Source organism: Scyliorhinus torazame, chromosome 1 (genome assembly GCF_047496885.1).
Source record: "Scyliorhinus torazame isolate Kashiwa2021f chromosome 1, sScyTor2.1, whole genome shotgun sequence".
NCBI lineage: Eukaryota > Metazoa > Chordata > Chondrichthyes > Carcharhiniformes > Scyliorhinidae > Scyliorhinus > Scyliorhinus torazame.
Window position 1 is genome coordinate 202,038,983 of NC_092707.1, and position 19,715 is coordinate 202,058,697.

At 45.4% G+C, this 19,715-nt stretch overlaps 1 protein-coding gene across 3 annotated transcripts in view; it reads right to left on the reverse strand.

The window, feature by feature from the left end:
* The window catches only part of sh3d21 (SH3 domain containing 21), a 161,714-nt gene that overhangs the window by 87,264 nt on the left and 54,735 nt on the right, over positions 1–19,715 (reverse strand). For 2 of the 3 annotated variants that reach the window (XM_072501970.1, XM_072501962.1), the window contains exons 4-5: positions 11,582–11,697; positions 8,619–8,736 (exon numbers count right to left, since the gene is read on the reverse strand). In XM_072501970.1, the coding sequence (XP_072358071.1) occupies positions 8,619–8,736; positions 11,582–11,697 (234 nt within the window). The remainder of the gene's footprint in view (positions 1–8,618; positions 8,737–11,581; positions 11,698–19,715) is intronic. The other variant, XM_072501976.1, reaches the window with a different exon arrangement.

Here is a 19,715-nt window from a genome sequence, read left to right on the forward strand (position 1 = left end):
GTGGTTTAAAATGTGTCTTCTTCAATGCCAGGAGCATTCAGAATAAGGTGGGTGAACTTGCATCATGGGTTGGTACCCGGGACTTCGATGTTGTGGCCATCTCGGAGACATGGATAGAGCAGGGACAGGAATGGTTGTTGCAGGTGCTGGGGTTTAGATATTTCAGTAAGCTCAGGGAAGGTGATAAAAGAGGGGGAGGTGTGGCATTGTTAGTCAAGGACAGTATTGCGGTGGCCGAAAGGACGTTTGATGAGGACTCGTCTACTGAGGTAGTATGGGCTGAGGTTAGAAACAGGAAAGGAGAGGTCACCCTGTTAGGGGTTTTCTAAGGGCCTCCGAAAAGTTCCAGAGATGTAGAGGAAAGGAATGCAAACATGATTCTGGATAGGAGCGAGAGCAACAGGGTAGTTGTTATGGGGGACTTTAACTTTCCAAATATTGACTGGAAACGCTATAGTTCGAGTACTTTAGATGGGACCGTTTTTGTCCAATGTGTGCAGGAGGGTTTCCTGACACAGTATGTAGATAGGCCAACGAGAGGCGAGGCCATATTGGATTTGGTACTGGGTAATGAACCAGGACAGGTGTTAGATTTGGAGGTAGGTGAGCACTTTGGTGATAGTGACCACAATTCGATTGCGTTTACTTTAGAGATGGAAAGGGATAGGTATATACCGCAGGGCAAGAGTTATATCTGGGGGAAATGCAATTATGATGCGATGAGGCAAGACTTAGGATGCATCAGGTGGAGAGGAAAACTGCAGGGGATGGGCTCAATGGAAATGTGGAGCTTGTTCTAGGAACAGCTACTGTGTGTCCTTGATAAGTATGTACCTGTCAGGCAGGGAGGAAGTGGTCGAGCAAGGGAACCGTGGTTTACTAAAGCAGTCGAAACACTTGTCAAGAGGAAGAAGGAGGCTTATGTAAAGATGAGACATGAAGGTTCAGTTAGGGCGCTCGAGAGTTACAAGTTAGCTAGGAAGGACCTAAAGAGAGAGCTAAGAAGAGCCAGGAGGGGACATGAGAAGTCTTTGGCAGGTAGGATCAAGGATAGCCCTAAAGCTTTCTATAGATATGTTAGGAATAAACGAATGACTAGGGTAAGAGTAGGGCCAGTCAAGGACAGTAGTGGGAAGTTGTGCTTGGAGTCCGAGGAGATAGGAGAGGTGCTAAATGAATATTTTTCGTCAGCATTCACACAGGAAAAAGACAATGTTGTCGAGGAGAATACTGAGATTCAGGCTACTAGACTAGAAGGGCTTGAGGTTCATAAGGAGGCGGTGTTAGCAATTCTGGAAAGTGTGAAAATAGATAAGTCCCCTGGGCCGGATGGGATTTGTCCTAGGATTCTCTGGGAAGCTAGGGAGGAGATTGCTGAGCCTTTGGCTTTGATCTTTAAGTCATCTTTGTCTACAGGAATAGTGCCAGAAGACTGGAGGATAGCAAATGTTGTCCCCTTGTTCAAGAAGGGGAGTAGAGACAACCCCGGTAACTATAGACCAGTGAGCCTTACTTCGGTTGTGGGCAAAATCTTGGAAACGTTTATAAGAGATAGGGTGTATTATCATCTGGAAAGGAATAATTTGATTAGACATAGTCAACACGGTTTCGTGAAGGGTAGGTCGTGCCTCACAAACCTTATTGAGTTTTTTGAGAAGGTGACCAAACAGGTGGATGAGGGTAAAGCAGTTGATGTGGTGTATATGGATTTCAATAAAGCGTTTGATAAGGTTCCCCACTGTAGACTACTGCAGAAAATACGGAGGCATGGGATTCAGCGTGATTTAGCAGTTTGGATCAGAAATTGGCTAGCTGGAAGAAGACAAAGGGTGTTAGTTGATGGGAAATATTCAGACTGGAGTCCAGTTACTAGTGCTGTACCACAAGGATCTGTTTTGGGGCCACTGCTGTTTTTTTTTTATAAATGACCTGGAGGAGGGCGTAGAAGGATGGGTGAGTAAATTTGCAGATGACACTAAAGTCGGTGGAGTTGTGGACAGTGCGGAAGGATGTTACAAGTTACAGAGGGACATAGATAAGCTGCAGCGCTGGGCTGAGAGGTGGCAAATGGAGTTTAATGCAGAAAAGTGTGAGGTGATTCATTTTGGAAGGAATAACAGGAAGACAGAGTACTGGACTAATGGTAAGATTCTTGGCCGTGTGGATGAGCAGAGAGACCTCGGTGTCCATGTACATAGATCCCTGAAAGTTGCCACCCAGGTTGAGAGGGTTGTTAAGAAGGCGTACGGTGTGTTAGCTTTTATTGGTAGAGGGATTGAGTTTCGGAGCCATGAGGTCATGTTGCAGCTGTACAAAACTCTGGTGCGGCCGCATTTGGAGTATTGCATGCAATTCTGGTCGCCGCATTATAGGAAGGATGTGGAAGCATTGGAAAGGGTGCAGAGGAAATTTACCAGAATGTTGCCTGGTATGGAGGGAAGATCTTATGAGGAAAGGCTGAGGGACTTGAGGCTGTTTTCGTTGGAGAGAAGAAGGTTAAGAGGTTACTTATTTGAGGCATACAAGTTGATCAGAGGATTGGATAGTGTGGACAGTGAGAGCCTTTTTCCTTGGATGGTGATGTCTAGCACGAGGGGACATAGCTTTAAATTGACGGGAGATAGATATAAGACAGATGTCAGAGGTAGGTTCTTTACTTAGAGAGTAGTAAGGGCATGGAATGCCCTGCCTGCAACAGTAGTGGAGTCGCCAACACTAAGGGCATTCAAATGGTCATTGGATAGACATATGGATGATAAGGGAATAGTGTAGATGGGCTTTAGAGTGGTTTCACAGGTCGGCGCAACATTGAGGGCCGAAGGGCCTGTACTGCGCTGTAATGTTCTATGTTCTATGTTCTAAGAGCAATGGGCAGCACGGTAGCAAAGTGGTTAGCACAAATGCTTCACAGCTCCAGGGTTCCAGGTTCGATTCCGGCTTGGGTCACTGTCTGTGCGGAGTCTGCACATCCTCCCCGTGTGTGCGTGGGTTTCCTCCGGGTGCTCCGGTTTCCTCCCACAGTCCAAAGATGTGCGGGTTAGGTGGATTGGCCATGCTAAATTGCCCATAGTGTCCAAAATTACCCTTAGTGTTGGGTGGGGTTACTGGGTTATGGGGATAGGCTGGAGGTGTGGACCTTGGGTAGGGTGCTCTTTCCAAGAGCCGGTGCAGACTCGATGGGCCGAATGGCCTCCTTCTGCACTGTAAATTCTATGAAAGAGCAGGGAGGTTATGTTGAACTTATGCAAGACACTAGTTAGACCTCACCTGGAGTATTGTGGACCGTTCTGGGCACCACACTTTAGGAAGGGTGTGACACATTAGAGGGCGTGCAGAAGAGGTTTAAAAAAAATAGTTCTATGGATGAGAAACTTTAATTATAAGAAGGAGGTTGAAAGGAGATTTGATAGAGGTGTTCAAAATCATGAGGGAGTTGGACATAGTTGATGGGAGAATGCACTGCCTGGAAATGTGGTGGAGGCAAGTTCAGTCGAGGCATTCAAGAAGGCATTAAATGACTATTTGAACAGGGCAAAAGACAGGGGATGGCACTGAGCTATAATGCTTATGGCTTAGTGAGAGGAGAGCCGAAGGGCCAAATGCCCTCCTTCTGCATTGTAACAATTCTGTGATTCTGTAAAGCCCTATCCGTCTCTACTGTCTAAAAATCCAGCATAAGAGATAGTGAATATCCATTGGAAAGAACCTCAGGAGAAATTCATCAATTTTTGGAAGGCAGGCTATGGGATGAAAAAGTGAAAATCACCTCCAGCAAATGCAGCAATATGGACTTCAATTCAACCCTGGGATTTTAAAGGAACCAACTAACTTAAAAGGACCACGATATTCAACAATCTACACCTCAAGGCGAAGCAAAGGACTTAACTGTACATTCTTTTAACTATTTATTTGGACTCTAACTATTCTTACTTCTGATACCTGCGAATATGTAACATCATTCTTTTATTATTTTTCCCTTGGATTTAGTAGCTGACAAATCTGTTAGGGTCGGCTAGCTCAGCTGGCTGACCAGTTGGTTCGTGATATGGAGTGATGCCAATAGTGTGGATTCTATTCCTGTACCAGCCAAGGGGCTGGATTCGCCGATTTGGAGACTATGTTCCCACGCCGGCATGGGAAACTGGCGCAAAACGGCCACCGATTCCCCTGTTTTGCTGGGGGCCAGCAGGGAGGAAGCGTAGAGCACCCAGCTCTAGCTGCCAATATGCCCCGGCGAATTGCCGGGTCCGTGGCCGTGCATGCGGATGCCGCTCGCGGACCCAGCCCGCAAAATAGTCTCCCCTTTGGCCGGCTCGACCGCCCCACCACAGTGCCCCCAGCTCCGAATATGTCCACCCCGAATATGGCTTTCCCCCGACTGTGGCGCCGCTGGACTGAGTCCCAAGGTTATTCATAAAGATCCCACCGTCTCAGCTCTTGTCTGAGGTGCAGTGACCCTCAAAGGGGGAGCAGACGATGGTGAAATCGGTATATTTTTTCTTTGACTCAAGAAAACCTTGTTTGATTGGTTCCTTATTGTTCACTATATAAATGGCACAAATATATTTTGATTCAGAAAATGCTACCACGTGGAAAATAAATTTACAAAAGCTTTGTTGTGCCCAGTCAAGTAGGCTGAATGGAGGGTAGCCAGATAACCCCTCCTCACCTGGCTGTAACATTATTGACTCATGTATTTTCCCACTCTTCAAACCCTCGTGATTTCCCTGTAAGTCACTGAGGAACAGCCCTGTACAATTTAGACTGCACTTCTTTAAACCTGTGAATCTCTCCATTATTAAGGCAACAAATCCTCTTCCCCCTTTATTTAGCCAATATTTCTCCCCCTAACGCATTGGTTAGCAAGGAGCCAAAGTAATGGCAATGTCATTTAATGAATCCTTAATACAGCAGCCCTCAGAGGGAAACTTGATTGACTGAATCTCCATTCGCCAGCTCTAGCATTGAGAAGCTTTCAGTTTATCCTCAGCATTAGAATCCCTACAGTGCAGAAGGAGGCCAACAAGTCTGCACCGACCCTCTGAAAGAGCACCCTACACAGGCCCACTCCCCTGTCCTATCCCCAACACGCCACCTAATCTTTGAACACTAAGGGGCAATTTAGCATGGCCAATCGACCTAACCTGCACCTAACCTCCCTCGAGAGCAAGAACAGTCTTTGGACTGTGGGAGGAAACCGGGGAACCCAGAGGAAACCCACGCAGACACGTGGAGAACGTACAAACTCACACACGCTGAGGTTATTGAAAGCAGAGTAAACATTTCAAATTGCAAGGGTTATCAGACAGACCAAGTTCTTTGAGAAGTGAGGCAATTAAGTTAGCTAAAGTTTATTTAAAATGTAACAATTAGAAATTCAGAATAAAGAGAAAAAGGAAAGGGCACATGTGGCACGGTGGCACAGTGGCTAGCACGTCTGCCTCACAGCGGCAGGGACCCGAGTTCGATTCCGGCCTTGGGTGACTGACTGTGTGAGATTTGCACGTTCTCCCCGTGTCTGCGTGGGTTTCTTCCGGGTGCTCCGGTTTCCTCCCACAGTCCAAATATTTGCAGGTTAAGTGAAATGGCCATGCTATGTTGCCCCATGGTGTACAAAGGTGTGCAGGTTAGGTGGGGTTGCAGGAATAGGGCGAGGGAGTGGGCCTATGTAGGGTGATTTTTCAGAGTGTCGGTGCAGGCTCGATGGACTCAATGGCCTCCAATGGTCTCCATCTGCACTGCAGGGATTCTATGGTTCTATCATAGAAAGAAAGAAACATAAAAACATAGGAGCAGGAAGCGGCCATTCAACCGTTCAAGCCGTTCCGTTATTCATTATGATTATGGCTGATCATCCAACCCAATAGCCTAATCCCACATTCCACCAAATCCTTTGATCCCCTTTGTCCTGAGTGCTATATCGAATTGGTTCTTGAAGCCATACAATGTTTTGGGCTCAACTACTTCCTGTGGTAATGAATTCCACAGGCTCACCCCTCTCTGGGTGAAGTAATTTCTCCTCATCTCTGTCCTAAATGGTCTATCCCGCATCCTCAGACTGTGACCCCCCTGGTTCTGGACTCACCCATCGGGAACATTCTTGTTGCATCTACCATGTCCAGCCCTGTTAGAATTTTATACGTTCCTATGAGATTCCCCCCTCATTCCTCTGAACTCAGGTGAATGTAATTCTAACCGACCCAATCTCTCCCCATACCTCAGTCCCGCCATCCCAGGAATCAGTCTGGTAAACCTTCTCTGCACTCCCTCGAGAGCAAGAACATCCTTCCTCAGAGAAGGAGACCAAAACTGCACACAATACGCCAGGTGTGGCCTCACCAAGGCCCTGTATAATTGCAGCAAGACATCCCTGCTCAGTAAAAGTGTAGGCCCTTTACATCCTTTTGTGCAGCCGCATATGCAGAGTAACTAAAAGAAGCCAACATGTATGTGACCTGCATGGGACCTTTCCAGGCTGCCGAGCAGCCGCACAACTTAAAGGGAACTTTGGGCGTGTAATCGCCTGTTCATTCTGCTCAATTTAAACACTCAGTAAAAATCTTCATCTGTGTTTATTGCAATCAGATAAACAATGGAAAACTGTAACAAAACAACCAAATACATCAACTCCCACACAAACAACCCAACAGCAAAACAGCTCTCTCGCCTTTCTTTAATTTCCAACGGTGATACTTTCAACCCATCGCAGAAACCCATGCACTCACTGAGGCCTGTTGGATGATAGAGTGAGAGGGGCAATATTGATTGGCTGCCTGTCTGTACATCACGCCCTCCCCCACCCCCACCCCACAATAATTATTCCCATTGTTGTCAGTGGCAGTGAAATTGGAAAGAAGGTTACAATGGCAGTGTGGTACTCACCACTGAATGTATAATAGTTGTCATTAGAGGTAATACGGTAAGGCTCCTGTACTACAGGTACGGGGGTAGATCCCTGCCTGCTGGCTCCGCCCAGTAGGCGGAGTATAAGTGTGTGTGCACACCGAACTGTTCCCATTCTGGTAGCAGCTGCAGGAGGCCACACATCTCTGCTTAATAAAGCCTCGATTACTCTCTACTCTCGTCTCGTCGTAATTGACAGTTCATCAGGCAGCTGACCTGTTACCCCAGTTAAAATGATTCTCCCTCAGGCCTCACCCTCCACAAGAAAGATACTGGGGCAGCTATAACTCCTGGACAAGAGTGTAATCATAGAAACAGATGAGATTTTGTATGAACATTGAAAAGTTTTGATTTCTTTGCTTCTAGTTGAGAATAAGAGCTATTCTGAATGAACCTGCTTTGACTTTTGGACAGCTTATGACTTATGAATCAATTTCATCACTTAGTCAATTCTTCAATCCTAGTTGGGTCCAAGGGGAGAACTGTTCTGGTTATAACACACCACCACTTTTCTGTTGATGCTTTATTTTCCTATTGTTCATTTTGGGAGTTGCTGGCAAGTCCAGCATCTATTGCCCACCCCTAGGAGCTCTTAAGAAGGTGGTGTGGTGGATCTTCTCCCTGAAGTACTGCAGTCCGTGTGGCGTTAGATTGGGAGTTCCAGGATTTTCACCCACAATGATGAAGGATCGGCAAAAAAAATGTCCAGGTCAAGAACGTGTTTGGCCCTTCCCTCTACTCAATCATAGTCAATGAAATTCAGACCTCTTGGGTGCACTTCAGCAAAGGGACATCCAGATTGGAGCAAATTTATTCACATTCAGGGACTTCAGAGAACCAAGAGTTTGGAGGCGCTATTTCCACTGTGTGGGTGAGAGAGGAGGGAGGTACACCTGCCTCTGGCATTTGAGATCTTGTTTGGGAATACGCCAGGTACTGAAGGGATTAAAGCCAAACATTGAAATAAGCTGGAAGCTGAGTATTGCAAAAGACAATGATCTCAGTTTGAGACAATGTGGATTATCCAATCATTCTTGGCGATACCTGCACCTTTCTGGTTGGAATAGTTTCCATTCCAGGTGCCCATCTAGCTAAACAGATCATGTGGCTGTACTTATCTCCACTCCAAGTGGGGGGGTTTATCATTTGAGGTTGGAGGTTTGACTGACATGGCAAACCAATTGTTAACCCAGAGAGCTGAGAGGTGGATGGGAGGTCAGATATTAATCTTTGCTTTTCTCTCCCTGCCACGTACTGATTTAGATCTATTGCAAATTTTTTGTATCCTCTATCGTGAAGACAGAAACACAATGTTTGCTCACTCCGTCCGCCATTTCCTTCTTATCTATTATTAATTCCCCATTCTCACTCACCAGAGTACATTGTCATTCACATACTTCAGATAAAATAAACCCGTTTATTCATTCAAAATTTACTTTGCCACGCAAGTGTTTATCATTCTGCCTTCTAAAGGTAGAAGGAATGCGTGTGGCAATCAAAGTATCCAATAATAAAATGAGGGATCTTATTGTTGCATGCCTGGGTCACTATCTTGCTTATCTAGATATTATAGAGTGAAGGTGCTCTCCAGATTGTAAAGAATGTGAAATCCACTTACAGGAGGGACAGACAAATGTTGCACCCAAGAGGATATCAACCAATTGAACTGAAACCACTCACAATTGTTCATTGAACTAATAAATCAAAAGTCACACCTGACTTGGTAACTGGGCATTGAGCCTTTCCTTCAGTGTTGTCCATTTCTATGACAAAATTAGATGGGAATCTCCCAGTTTTTCCATTCATTCTGCCGATCCACCAACCATCTTCAATCTAAAAGTCAAATCAATTCAATAATAAATTATATTAAATTTTGCACAATGTAGTGTTAGAGCAAGTCTCAGTTTAACATTATATGGGTGTTTTGATGGAATAGATCAGGAAAAACTGTTTCCACTGGTCGGAGAGTTTGTAACCGGAGGACACAGGTTCACAGTGATTAGCAAAAGGATCAGGGAGGAGATGAGGAGAATTTCTTATGCAATGAGTTATTATGATCAGGAGTGCACTGCTGAGAGGGTGTCAGAAACAAATTCAATAGTAAATTTCAAATGGGAATCAGCTATTGGCAAAGCTGTGGGGACAAAACAAGGGAGAGGGACCAATTGGATCTTTCGAAGACCCAGCAAAGGTCTTCTGTGTAGTATGATTCTATGATTCTAAGGGCCTTGCACCACCATTCAGCAAAATATCCAATGTCTTATTGGTTTATCCTTAGGTTGTGTGTCACACAGAAGTGGTCAACATGATTGACCATCTCTTGTTGCACTGAGAAGGAGACATTGAACTTTCTCCTTGGACCACTGCAATCTTTGTGGATTTGGTGCGAGGTTGGGAATTTCAGGTTATTGACAGCTGTGGAGACGCAACTCTGTTTGTCACCAGGGCAACAGCTCACTATCGTCACTGATTACACTCCCTCTGAGTGTACAAAACACTCTGTTGGTGAGAAAGGTACAACTTTAATATTTATTCACTCAATAATTGCGCTGTTTAATAAATGACTTTGATTCATGCAAATAAGCATCAAACATAGTGAGCACAGGAACCCAACATTACAAACACATTTCAGATGGATGATCCATCAAAGCCTCCTCCGGAGGTCCCCAGCATCATGGATGTCAGTCATCAGCCGATTTAATTGACTCCACATGATATCAAGAAATTATAAAACTTACAGTGCAGAAGGAGGCCATTCGACCCATCGAGTCTGCACCAACCCTTGAAAAGAGCACCCCACTTAAGCCCACGCCTCCACTCTATCCCCGTAACCCCACTCAATCTTTTTGAACACTGAGGGCAATTTAGCATGGCCAATCCACCTAACCTGCACATCTTTGCACTGTGGGAGGAAACCTGAGCACCCGGAGGAAATCCATGCAGACACGGGGAGAACTTGCAGATTCCGCACAGACAGTGACCCAAGCCGGGAATTGAACCTGGGACGCTGGAGCTGTGAAGCAACTGTGCTAACCATTGTACTACTGTGTTGACTGAGGGCACTGGATGCTGAAAAGGCTATGGGCCCTGACAATATTTCAGCAATAATATTAAAGATTTGTGCTGCAGAACTCGCCGTGCCCCTAGCCAAGCTGTTCCAGTACAGCTGCAACATGAAAAAATGAAATGAAATGAAATGAAAGTCGCTTATTGTCACAAGTAGGCTTCAAATGAAGTTACTGTGAAAAGCCCCTAGTCGCCACATTCCAGCGCCTGTTCGGGGTGGCTGGTACGGGAATTAAACCGTGCTGCTGGCCTACCTTGGTCTGCTTTCAAAGCCAGCAATTTAGCCCTGTGCTAAACCAGCATGGCATCTATCCAAAAATGCGGAAAATTGCCCAGGTATGTCCTGTACGCAAAAAGCAGGACAAATCCAAACCGACCAATTACCACCCGATCAGTCTACTCTTGGCCATTGGTAAAGTGGTGGAAGACGTCATCAACAGTGCTATCAAGTGGCACTTGCTTCGCAATAACATGCACACTGACGCTTAGTTTGGGTTCCACCAGGGTCAGTCAGATGGCGTGTAATGTGGGAAAATATGAATTTGTCCACTTAGGAAGGAAGAATCTAAAAACAGAATATTATTTAATTGGAGAGAGATTTCACAATGCTCTGGTACAGAGGGATCTGAGTGGCCTCATGTACTGTGTCCCTTCACTACCCTGCACTAATGCTTTCCAATTCTCCCCTCACGCAAACCCTCCTCCTCACTATTAAATTTAAAGTCCTCTCTGCAGTGCTCCTTACATGGGCAGCACGGTAGCATTGTGGATAGCACAATTGCTTCACAGCTCCAGGGTCCCAGGTTCGATTCCGGCTTGGGTCACTGTCTGTGCGGAGTCTGCACATCCTCCCCGTGTGTGTGTGGGTTTCCTCCGGGGGCTCCGGTTTCCTCCCACAGTCCAAAGATGTGCAGGTTAGGTGGATTGGCCATGCTAAATTGCCCTTAGTGTTGGGTGGGGTTACTGGGTTATGGGGATAAGGTGGAGGTGTTGACCTTGGGTAGGGTGCTCTTTCCAAGGGCCGGTGCAGACTAGATTGGCCGAATGGCCTCCTTCTGCACTGTAAATTCTATGTATGTAAATTATTGGCCAGTGCTCTGGTTCAGATAAAGGCCATCCCAACAGTACAGCTCCCTCTTTAGCAGGGCTGGTGCCAGGACCCCATGAATCAAAACCCTTTTCTCCCACACCAGTCTTTGAGCCATGCAGTCATCTCTCTGATCTTATTTATCTTGTGCCAATTTGCTCATGATCCAGAGATTATTATCTTTGAGGTTTTGTTTCTTGATTTACCCCTTGGTTGTTCATATTCCCTCAGCAGAATCTCTTTCTTAATTCTACCTTTATATTTGGGTACCCACGTGGACTATGTCAACTGGATCCTTCCTTTCCCACTTCAAGTTCCTCTTTAGTCCTGAGGAGATGTACTTAACACTGGCACAGGGCCGGCAGCGCATCCTTCAGGGCTCACGGAGAGAACCATATCTATCCGCCTAATTATACTGTCTCCATTATGTCCATTAAAGAAAACAGCAGTACATATAGAAGTTCAATGGACTGTGATGAAGACAACTTGTTCATTTGTAAACCTCTATTTGGAATGGGATCTCACCTCATCGAGAATCTCAATGACATCTCCCACGTTGATTTCCAGCTCTTCTGATTTTGAAGGACTGTACGAGATGACCACCTCACACCATCTCTGCATCCTCTTCTTCACCGCTCTCTCTGTAACCACAGACCTGATCATCAGCTCTCTCTCAGTTCGGAGTAGTGCTGCAATCAGCAGTCACCCTTATACATTACTCTGATACTCACAGCTCTGCGGTTTTCCCTCTAATGATGTCCTTTCTGGGACACGATCCCAGGACATACTAATGAGTGAGCCCCGATCATGTCTTTTCCAGGCTAATCAGCGATGAAAGGCATCACCTCAGAGCCCAATCCTCGAAATGTCAGCAATAAAGCCTCTCACTGAGTCAGCCAGAAAGCTTCCACTTCCCTGGGAGCCATGGCCTCCGTTGGCCAGTACTAACACCCTTTCCACTGTCCCAGAGACCAGCTAACCCAGCACTAACCAGGGACTAAACCCAACATTTCCTCCCTCCTCCATGCTTCTGTACCCCAATGGTCAATGGTTTTTTTACAATGAGCATTACTCTGTCCAAGGGCCTCCATTGTGAAAGCTGCCTGTGCACACAACTAACGACAGTGGATAGTTCAGATCATTCTTTCCAAGTCTGACAAGACTTTACTTTGAATAATGATCATTTGTTTTTGGTGCCTACCTTTCAGCCTGCCATTATCATCGGTGTCCATCTGTTTACTTGTATTAATGATGTGGGGATGCCGGTGTTGGATTGGGGTGGGCACAGTAAGAAGTCTTACACCACCAGGTTAAAGTTTGGTGCCACCAGATTTCGGAGCGCAGCTCCATCATCAGGTGAGTGAGGAAGGAGCTGCCCTCCGAAAGCTAATGACTCCAAACAAACCTGTTGGACTTTAACCTGGTATTGTAAGACTTCTTACTTGTATTAATGGTGTGAGCGAATGAGAGTAAAACTATTTGCCCACATGGAGGATAAACACTGACTCAAATTGTTTCTACGTTGGAATCTCGATGTATTTCTAATTGTCCATCACCTGTATGTGTATCCGTTGATGTCCATCAGTATTGGCGGATGTCTATCTGAGTTTGTATGGACTAATGTTATGCTAATATGGGTCAGAATGGTGATCCAGGGCATTTTCAGAGGCACCTAGTAGAATAACTGATGAAAGCTATAAATGTCGAGTGATGTTGACACCTAGAAATGTTGAAATATCAAATTATTGCAGTCATCGGATATGCAGAGAGGACGTCCCTTACAGATATATCACAAACCATTATATCAATGGTATCAGGGGCCTGTCCAAACACAAATAGCCATTCTTAAATCACGGACAATGTATGAATCATGCCAGAGTCACTGGCCACACAATCCCCCTTGCACTGCAGGAGGGGTCCGACACCACTTGTGCTTAGTGGCCCATTTCAGGTGGATCCAGGTTACCTGAAACAGGGAACCAGAAGTGGGGGAAACAGCAACAGGGGCGGAGGAGGGAGCAAATTTCAATAGTCCCTGAAGATCAAGGACAATATGCAGAGATGTCAAGAAGCTAACCGCCAGGCAAATGGACAGGCTGTGCCAGTACAGAGCCACAATATGTTGAGCATTAGCTCAAAATATCTTGCACTACCCAGGCCTCTGCCTGACCACTATTACAAACAGATCACAGGGCTGATTCATGAGGATTCATCACCTTGATTCACCAGCAGTCAGCAAGGAGGTAGTGAACCAATAGAGAAAGCATTACAAAAAGAGAGCAGGTTATTCAATTCATTCATATCAGCTGAGTCCAGACCCACATCTGACTGTCATAGTCACAGCGATTCACCTCATTGAACCAATCACAATAAGACATAAGCATGCAAGAAATAGGAACAGGGGCAAACCATTCAGCCCCTTCAGCCTGTTCCGCAGTTCAATAAGATCATGGCTGATCCAACTGTGTCCTTAACTCCATTTTCCTGCCTGCCTACCATAGTCCTTGACTTTCTTGTGTAAGGGTCCTTCTTGTTTATTCCCTGTTTATTCCACGAGTTCCCCTTTCTTTTATTTTTGTTGTTACATTTTTGATACATGGATGATTAGCGGACATGTGTTTTCAAGTGCTTTTAATTCAAACAGAAGGGTCTACAGGCCTATGCTGTTTTAGACTGGCTATCATCAGTGATGACACAGTTTGATTGATTTGGCTGGTGGCTAATGAATTGGCCCACAAGGCTGGGCTCAGCCCAGTAACAGGTGGTGATTGAATCTTAGCGCACTGAAATGATTCAGAGACCTCAGGAGCTTTCAATTTTTTTTGGTAACACGGAGGCAGGAGTTCCAGCTAAATCCTCGACAGAAAGCTGATGCTAACTATCTCCCAGAAGAGCCAGCTAAACTCTCTTCAGAAGGTCACTGTGAGGGCTGACTCGCTCTCCAGCAAGACTGGGTATCATTCTTTTGAGACTGCAAAGGTTTGAAGTCATACTATGAGCTGAAGGCAAGCTTTGGTGGGAAATAAATTGTATATACAGAAAGAAACAGGCCTGGATATGAACCTCAAGCTGAAGGCCAATGTGATAAGAACGAAAGTGTTTGTCCAGAAAGCCTGTTGCCAATTAGTACTAGATTTTCTAACCTGAATGAATGACTCTGCAAAGAAGACCATAACTATCTGTAACCAGAGACTTTAATCGCCGAGCATACTGTTGGGAAAGCATGCTATACAACCGCCATTGAAAGCAAAGACTCTTACCTCTTGACCTTCAACCTTATCATATTTGCCCCTTCCCCCTTTCTGTGTTTGTCTGTTTTGCATTTGTAGGTCGAGGATGGGACAGTTAAAGGGAGGTAATAGGTTAGCTTGTTGTTACCCAGTTGCATTCGCTGCATATTTCATCGTTATTCCTATTTTAAATAAACAGTAATTGTGTTTCAACTTACAAACCTGGTAACTGTAATTATTGGGTAGCCAAGGGCCAAACACTTCAGGAATTTTTATAAAAATTATTGGTTAATTCACTTGTGTTGAGACCCTGGGCATGTGGGGCTGGAATTGACTGTGCGCTAGCCCAGGGTGGAGTAACACTTGTCAATCAAATATCCGTCTAACTTGGCCTTGAAATATATTGAGTGACACAGCCTCCACTTCTCTGGGGAAAAGAATTCCAAAGACAAACGGACTTTGGAGAGGAGAAGTTCATCCTCATCTTAGTCTTTAATGGGAGGGGCCTTTTACTTGATATTCTGCCTCCTAATTCTAGATTCTCCCCAAGGGAACACCACCATTCTCAGACGGCACCCACATTAGGTTTCTATTCTCTTTCAGGTTGAATATCCACAGATTAACTCACACAGCAGCCACACGAGCTGCAGTAAAACCTCTCAAGGTGTGTGGCTATCAAATATTGATATAACCAAAACCTGAGAGTACTGCTCAACAACAATCAGAAACCTAGAATCATCAATACAAAATATACAATGAATTAAAAATTATCCGAGAGGTAATAGATTTTTAATAGGACTTCATATAGATTGGTAACAATCAATGACAATGGAAACTACAGAATTCACCCTCCCCACAACATTGGAATAACTAAACTAAACTCTGCTTGCAATTCTGGGTACTCATTAATTGCACCCAGATTTCCTGCCTGTCCAATTAACCTTCTGACTGCCCGTGGCTCGATTCTCCACTTTCGTCCATTCAGATTGTGCACAGTCTCCCAACAAGCTCGACACTGTACCGTGGATGAGTGACAGCCTGGTTTCTGACTGCTTGTCCTTCCTGAAGCAGCAACACATTCCAACTGTAACTCTAATCAGACATGCAAAATGAAGTCGCCCAGGGGTGCGTGGGCCAGTGTTGTAAATCAAAGGAAATTATTCGGCAATGAATGAAACTGCCTTTGGTGGTGTCACTTCCTGTGGATGGTCCGATCAACCTGCTTGTATCACTTTCTCCATTGGCCTGGCCCAGTAGTTGGTATCACACCGCAATGAGACACAATTCACTATAGTACGGCAATAGTAAACCACTTCCTGAAATCAATTGGCCAAGATAATCTCACCTGCCCGCCTGTTGCACAGAATCACAAAAATAGACCAGCCAGCCAAAGTGGTCTGTGCCAGTGCTCATGCGCCACGCCATGGACTGCCCACTCTTCTTCACCCTAATCCTATTAGCACATCGGTCCATTCCGTTCTCCCTTCAAAAGTGAATTTCATTGGCCTTAAAGTGCTCTGGGGTGACCTGGGCAGTGAAAAACATTATGTACACTTGTATATATCCAGTCTTAGCAGAGGAAGATGTACAATGGCTTCTCTTCCCATTCCTTTACAATCCCCCAAGGATCTATCTTGACACCCCCCCCCCCCCCCACCAACTAATTCAAATGTACTTGTTGCCGCTCAGTGGCATCATCTGAAAGTATGGGCTAGGGGTCTACATGTATGCTGACCACACTCAATGCCACCTCACCATCACCAGTCAACCTCTCCGCTGTCTCTTGTCAGGCTGCTGGTCTGTCTCCCAGTCCTGGATGAACTTAAATTTCCTCCAACTAAATATTGGGAAGAGCAAAGCCCTGATCACAAATACCCCAAGGTTCCTAGTTACTGACTCCAGTCCTCCCCCATCCGCTGTCTGAGACGGAACTAAATCCCAATTGTCCCTGGGATAGCCATCTCGTCGCCAAGACCATCTGCTTCCTCCTAGCACCTGCCTCTACCCCTGTCTCAGCTCATTTGTTGCCAAAACCCTATTTTAATACTCTCCTACGGTGCAGACATGATGGGCCAACTGACCTACTTCTGCACTGTAGGGATTCTATGGATAGGGGGTATTTTTATTATTATTCGTTCATGGGACATCACGGGCTGTGCCAGCATTTATTACCCATCCCTAATTGCCCTTAAGGGGGCAGTTAAGAGTCAACCACATTGTACTCAGTGTACCTGAACAGGCACCGGAATGTGGCAACTAGGGGATTTTCATAGTAACTTCATTGCAGTGTTAATGTGCCAACTTGTGACACTAATAAAGATTATTGTTGTTATGGATCTGGAGTCACATTTCCTTCTCTAAAGGACATTAGTGAACAAATGGGTTTTTATAACAATTGACAATGGTTTCATGGTCATCATTAGATTTTTAATTCCAGATTTTTATTCAATTCAGATTTGCAATGGCGGGATTTGAACCTGGGTCCTCAGAAGCATTATTCAGGGTCGGTGGTTAACTAGTCCTGCGACAATACCACTGCACCACCACCACCCGCATGCAATTTGGGATGCCTTTAATCATGTTATTGTAGGTAACATCATTATAAAACGTATAGACATATACATTCTCGATTTAATATTTACCAGGGGCTGGTTTAGCACAGGGCTAAATCACTGGCTTTGAAAGCAGACCAAGGCAGGCTAGCAGCACGGTTCAATTCCTGTACCAGTTTCCCCGAACAGGCGACGGAATGTGGCGACTAGGGGCTTTTCACAGTAACTTCATTTGAAGCCTACTTGTGACAATAAGCGACTTCATTCATTCATTCATTTCACTTGTGACTACAAATCCTCTATGACCTAGTCCAGCCTACTGACATCCCTCTTCCACCTTCATAAACCTGAACTCATTCAAAACTCCGCTGCCTGAATTTGTACAGTTGTGACTTGGAAGGAAAATGACTTATCCTGACTTTGACCTCTTCCACCAACCTGCAGTTGCCAAGTAAGGAATGTCAACTACCACTCCTCACTCTATTTCGCTCCTCTAACCAGTATCCTAGAGCTTTGATTCCTCACTGAGAACTCCTCCATGTTTTCTCTGGTGCCTTGTCATCTGGTAGCCAAAGTGGAGCAAGTAAAGCTGTGTTTGCAAAGATCTGTGGAGCAGTGGGGCAGCCCAGGATGTGCAGAGGCGCTACATGCTGGGGTAGGTTTTCTTGTCGATGAGCTAAGAATTCTCCCTGCGCTTTAGATACTTCTCCTATGTTTTAGATTCTGAAACCATTCTCTAAAAGCCAACTTTGACCCCTCCGACCTTACAAACTACTGCCCCATCCTCAACCTTCCTTTCCTATCCAAAGTCCTTGAATGTGTTGTATGTTTTTATGTACCCCAAATCTGTGCCCCTCTTTACAGGAACCCCATGGATGAACCCTTACAGTCCTGTACATACCACAGACTCGGGACCGTTCTTACCATAGTCACAAATGTATTCAATGCATTTGTGACAAATATAAACTATCCCTCCTTACCCTTCTCAATCTGTCTGCATGGTTGACCATGCTATTCTCCTCCAAGGCCTCCCCATTGTCATCCAGCCTTGTTCCGTTCCGATTTACCGCACCAGTGATAGAGAATCACCTGCAATGGGAACTCTTCCAGTTCCCTCACCATTAACTCTGGTGGATCCCCAAGGAACTATCCTTGGCCCCTCTCCTATGTCTACATACTTCCCCTCAATGGCATCATCCAAAAGAACAGCCTCAGTTTCCACATGAAGGAGGCACGGTGGCATAGCGGTTAGCACTGCTGCCTCACAGCGTCCAGAAACCTGGGTTCAATTCCAGCCTTGGGTCACTGTCCGTGCGGAGTTTGCACTTTCTCCCAGTGTCTGCATGGGTTTCCTCCGGGTGCTCTGGTTTCCTCCCAAAGTCCAAAGATGTGCAGGTTAGGTGGATTGGCCATGCTAAATTGCTATTAGTATCCAAAAGTTAGGTCGGGTTACTGGGTCACAGGGATAGGGTGGCGGCGTGGCTTAGGTAGGTTCCAAGGGTCAGTGTAGACTAGATGGGCCAAATGGCCTCCTACTCTGTAAGTTCTATGATGAAATTCTATGAAACCCAGCTCCATCTCTACCATTTCTTTTGACTCCTCCTCTGTCTCTAAAGTGTCAGAATGTCCGACGGAGAGTGCTGGATGAGCAGAAATTTCCTCCGATCAAATATTGGAAAGATTGTAGCCATTTTTTTGTGATCCCTGCTGCAAACTCTACTCCCTTGCTACCAACACCATTGTCCAGTTGGTAGGCTGTAACTGCTGGAGTAGTGCAAGGATCAGTTCTTGGGCCTCAGATTTTGACAATCTCTATTGACGTGTTAGGTGGAGAGACCGAGAGTAATGTATCTCGGTTTGCTGATGATTAAAAAGCCAGATGGGAGTGTAAGATGTGAGAAGGACACAAAGAGGTTGCAAAGAGATTTGGTCAGATTAAGGGAGTGGGCAACAAGGTGGCAGATAGAGAATAATGGGGTAATGTGGGGAAGTGTCAGATTGTGGTGTTGGGTGGTCTGGTGCACAGATGAGCCAACACAGTTGTATGTGGTACAACTCTATTTTATTTTAACTCTTATAATACAGTTCGTTCTGGATACTCTGCACGTGCTGTCTCCCTGAGTGTGTCGTGTAGTAGGTCTGTCCTGGTCCTCCTCTGCAGCTAATACTGACCACCGGGGGTCGTGTCTGTGCTTTTATATCTTTCTGTCATTGGTTGTGGTGTTGTGTGTTCTGATTTGTCTGTTGGTGTGTCTATCATGATGTGTGTGTTTGAATATCATGACATCCCCCCTTTTTACAAAGATATGTGCCTACGTGGTTATAAATATAATTGTGTCGTGAGTGCATCTAAGAGTGTGTGTGTGTGTTGTGTACAGCGTGTGTATATGACGTAACTATTCACATGGGGCGATGTCGGGTGCGTCACACTAACAAGGTTGTACCATAACAAAACATGGATGCGAGAGAAAAAAAAAACTTGAACAGTGGTCCGGTCAGACGATATCTGGAACAATAAACAACAACAGATTATAATACAGAAGTGTTTGACTTTTTGAACGTATGAACAGCGTTATAAGTCCAGTCTAATGGGTGACCGCCTCAAGAATGGGCTGGTCCTCAAGCCGGTTCAGCTGTGGAGATTTGGGGTCACACTGGTTCACCTTGGACTGTTGGAGGTGATGCTGTTGCCGAAGTCTCTACTTTACCATTTGTTGTACTTCGTGCAGTGCTTGGTTTTTTTCATTCTTACAAATATAACATTCAACATCTTTGTTAGTGTTGCCTTGGCTGTGGTTTGGTTCTGGTGGCGATGGAAGGGGCATGATCCGTGGCATCTCCACCGGCGTGTGCGTACAGTTCAGTTGCGAGCGTGGA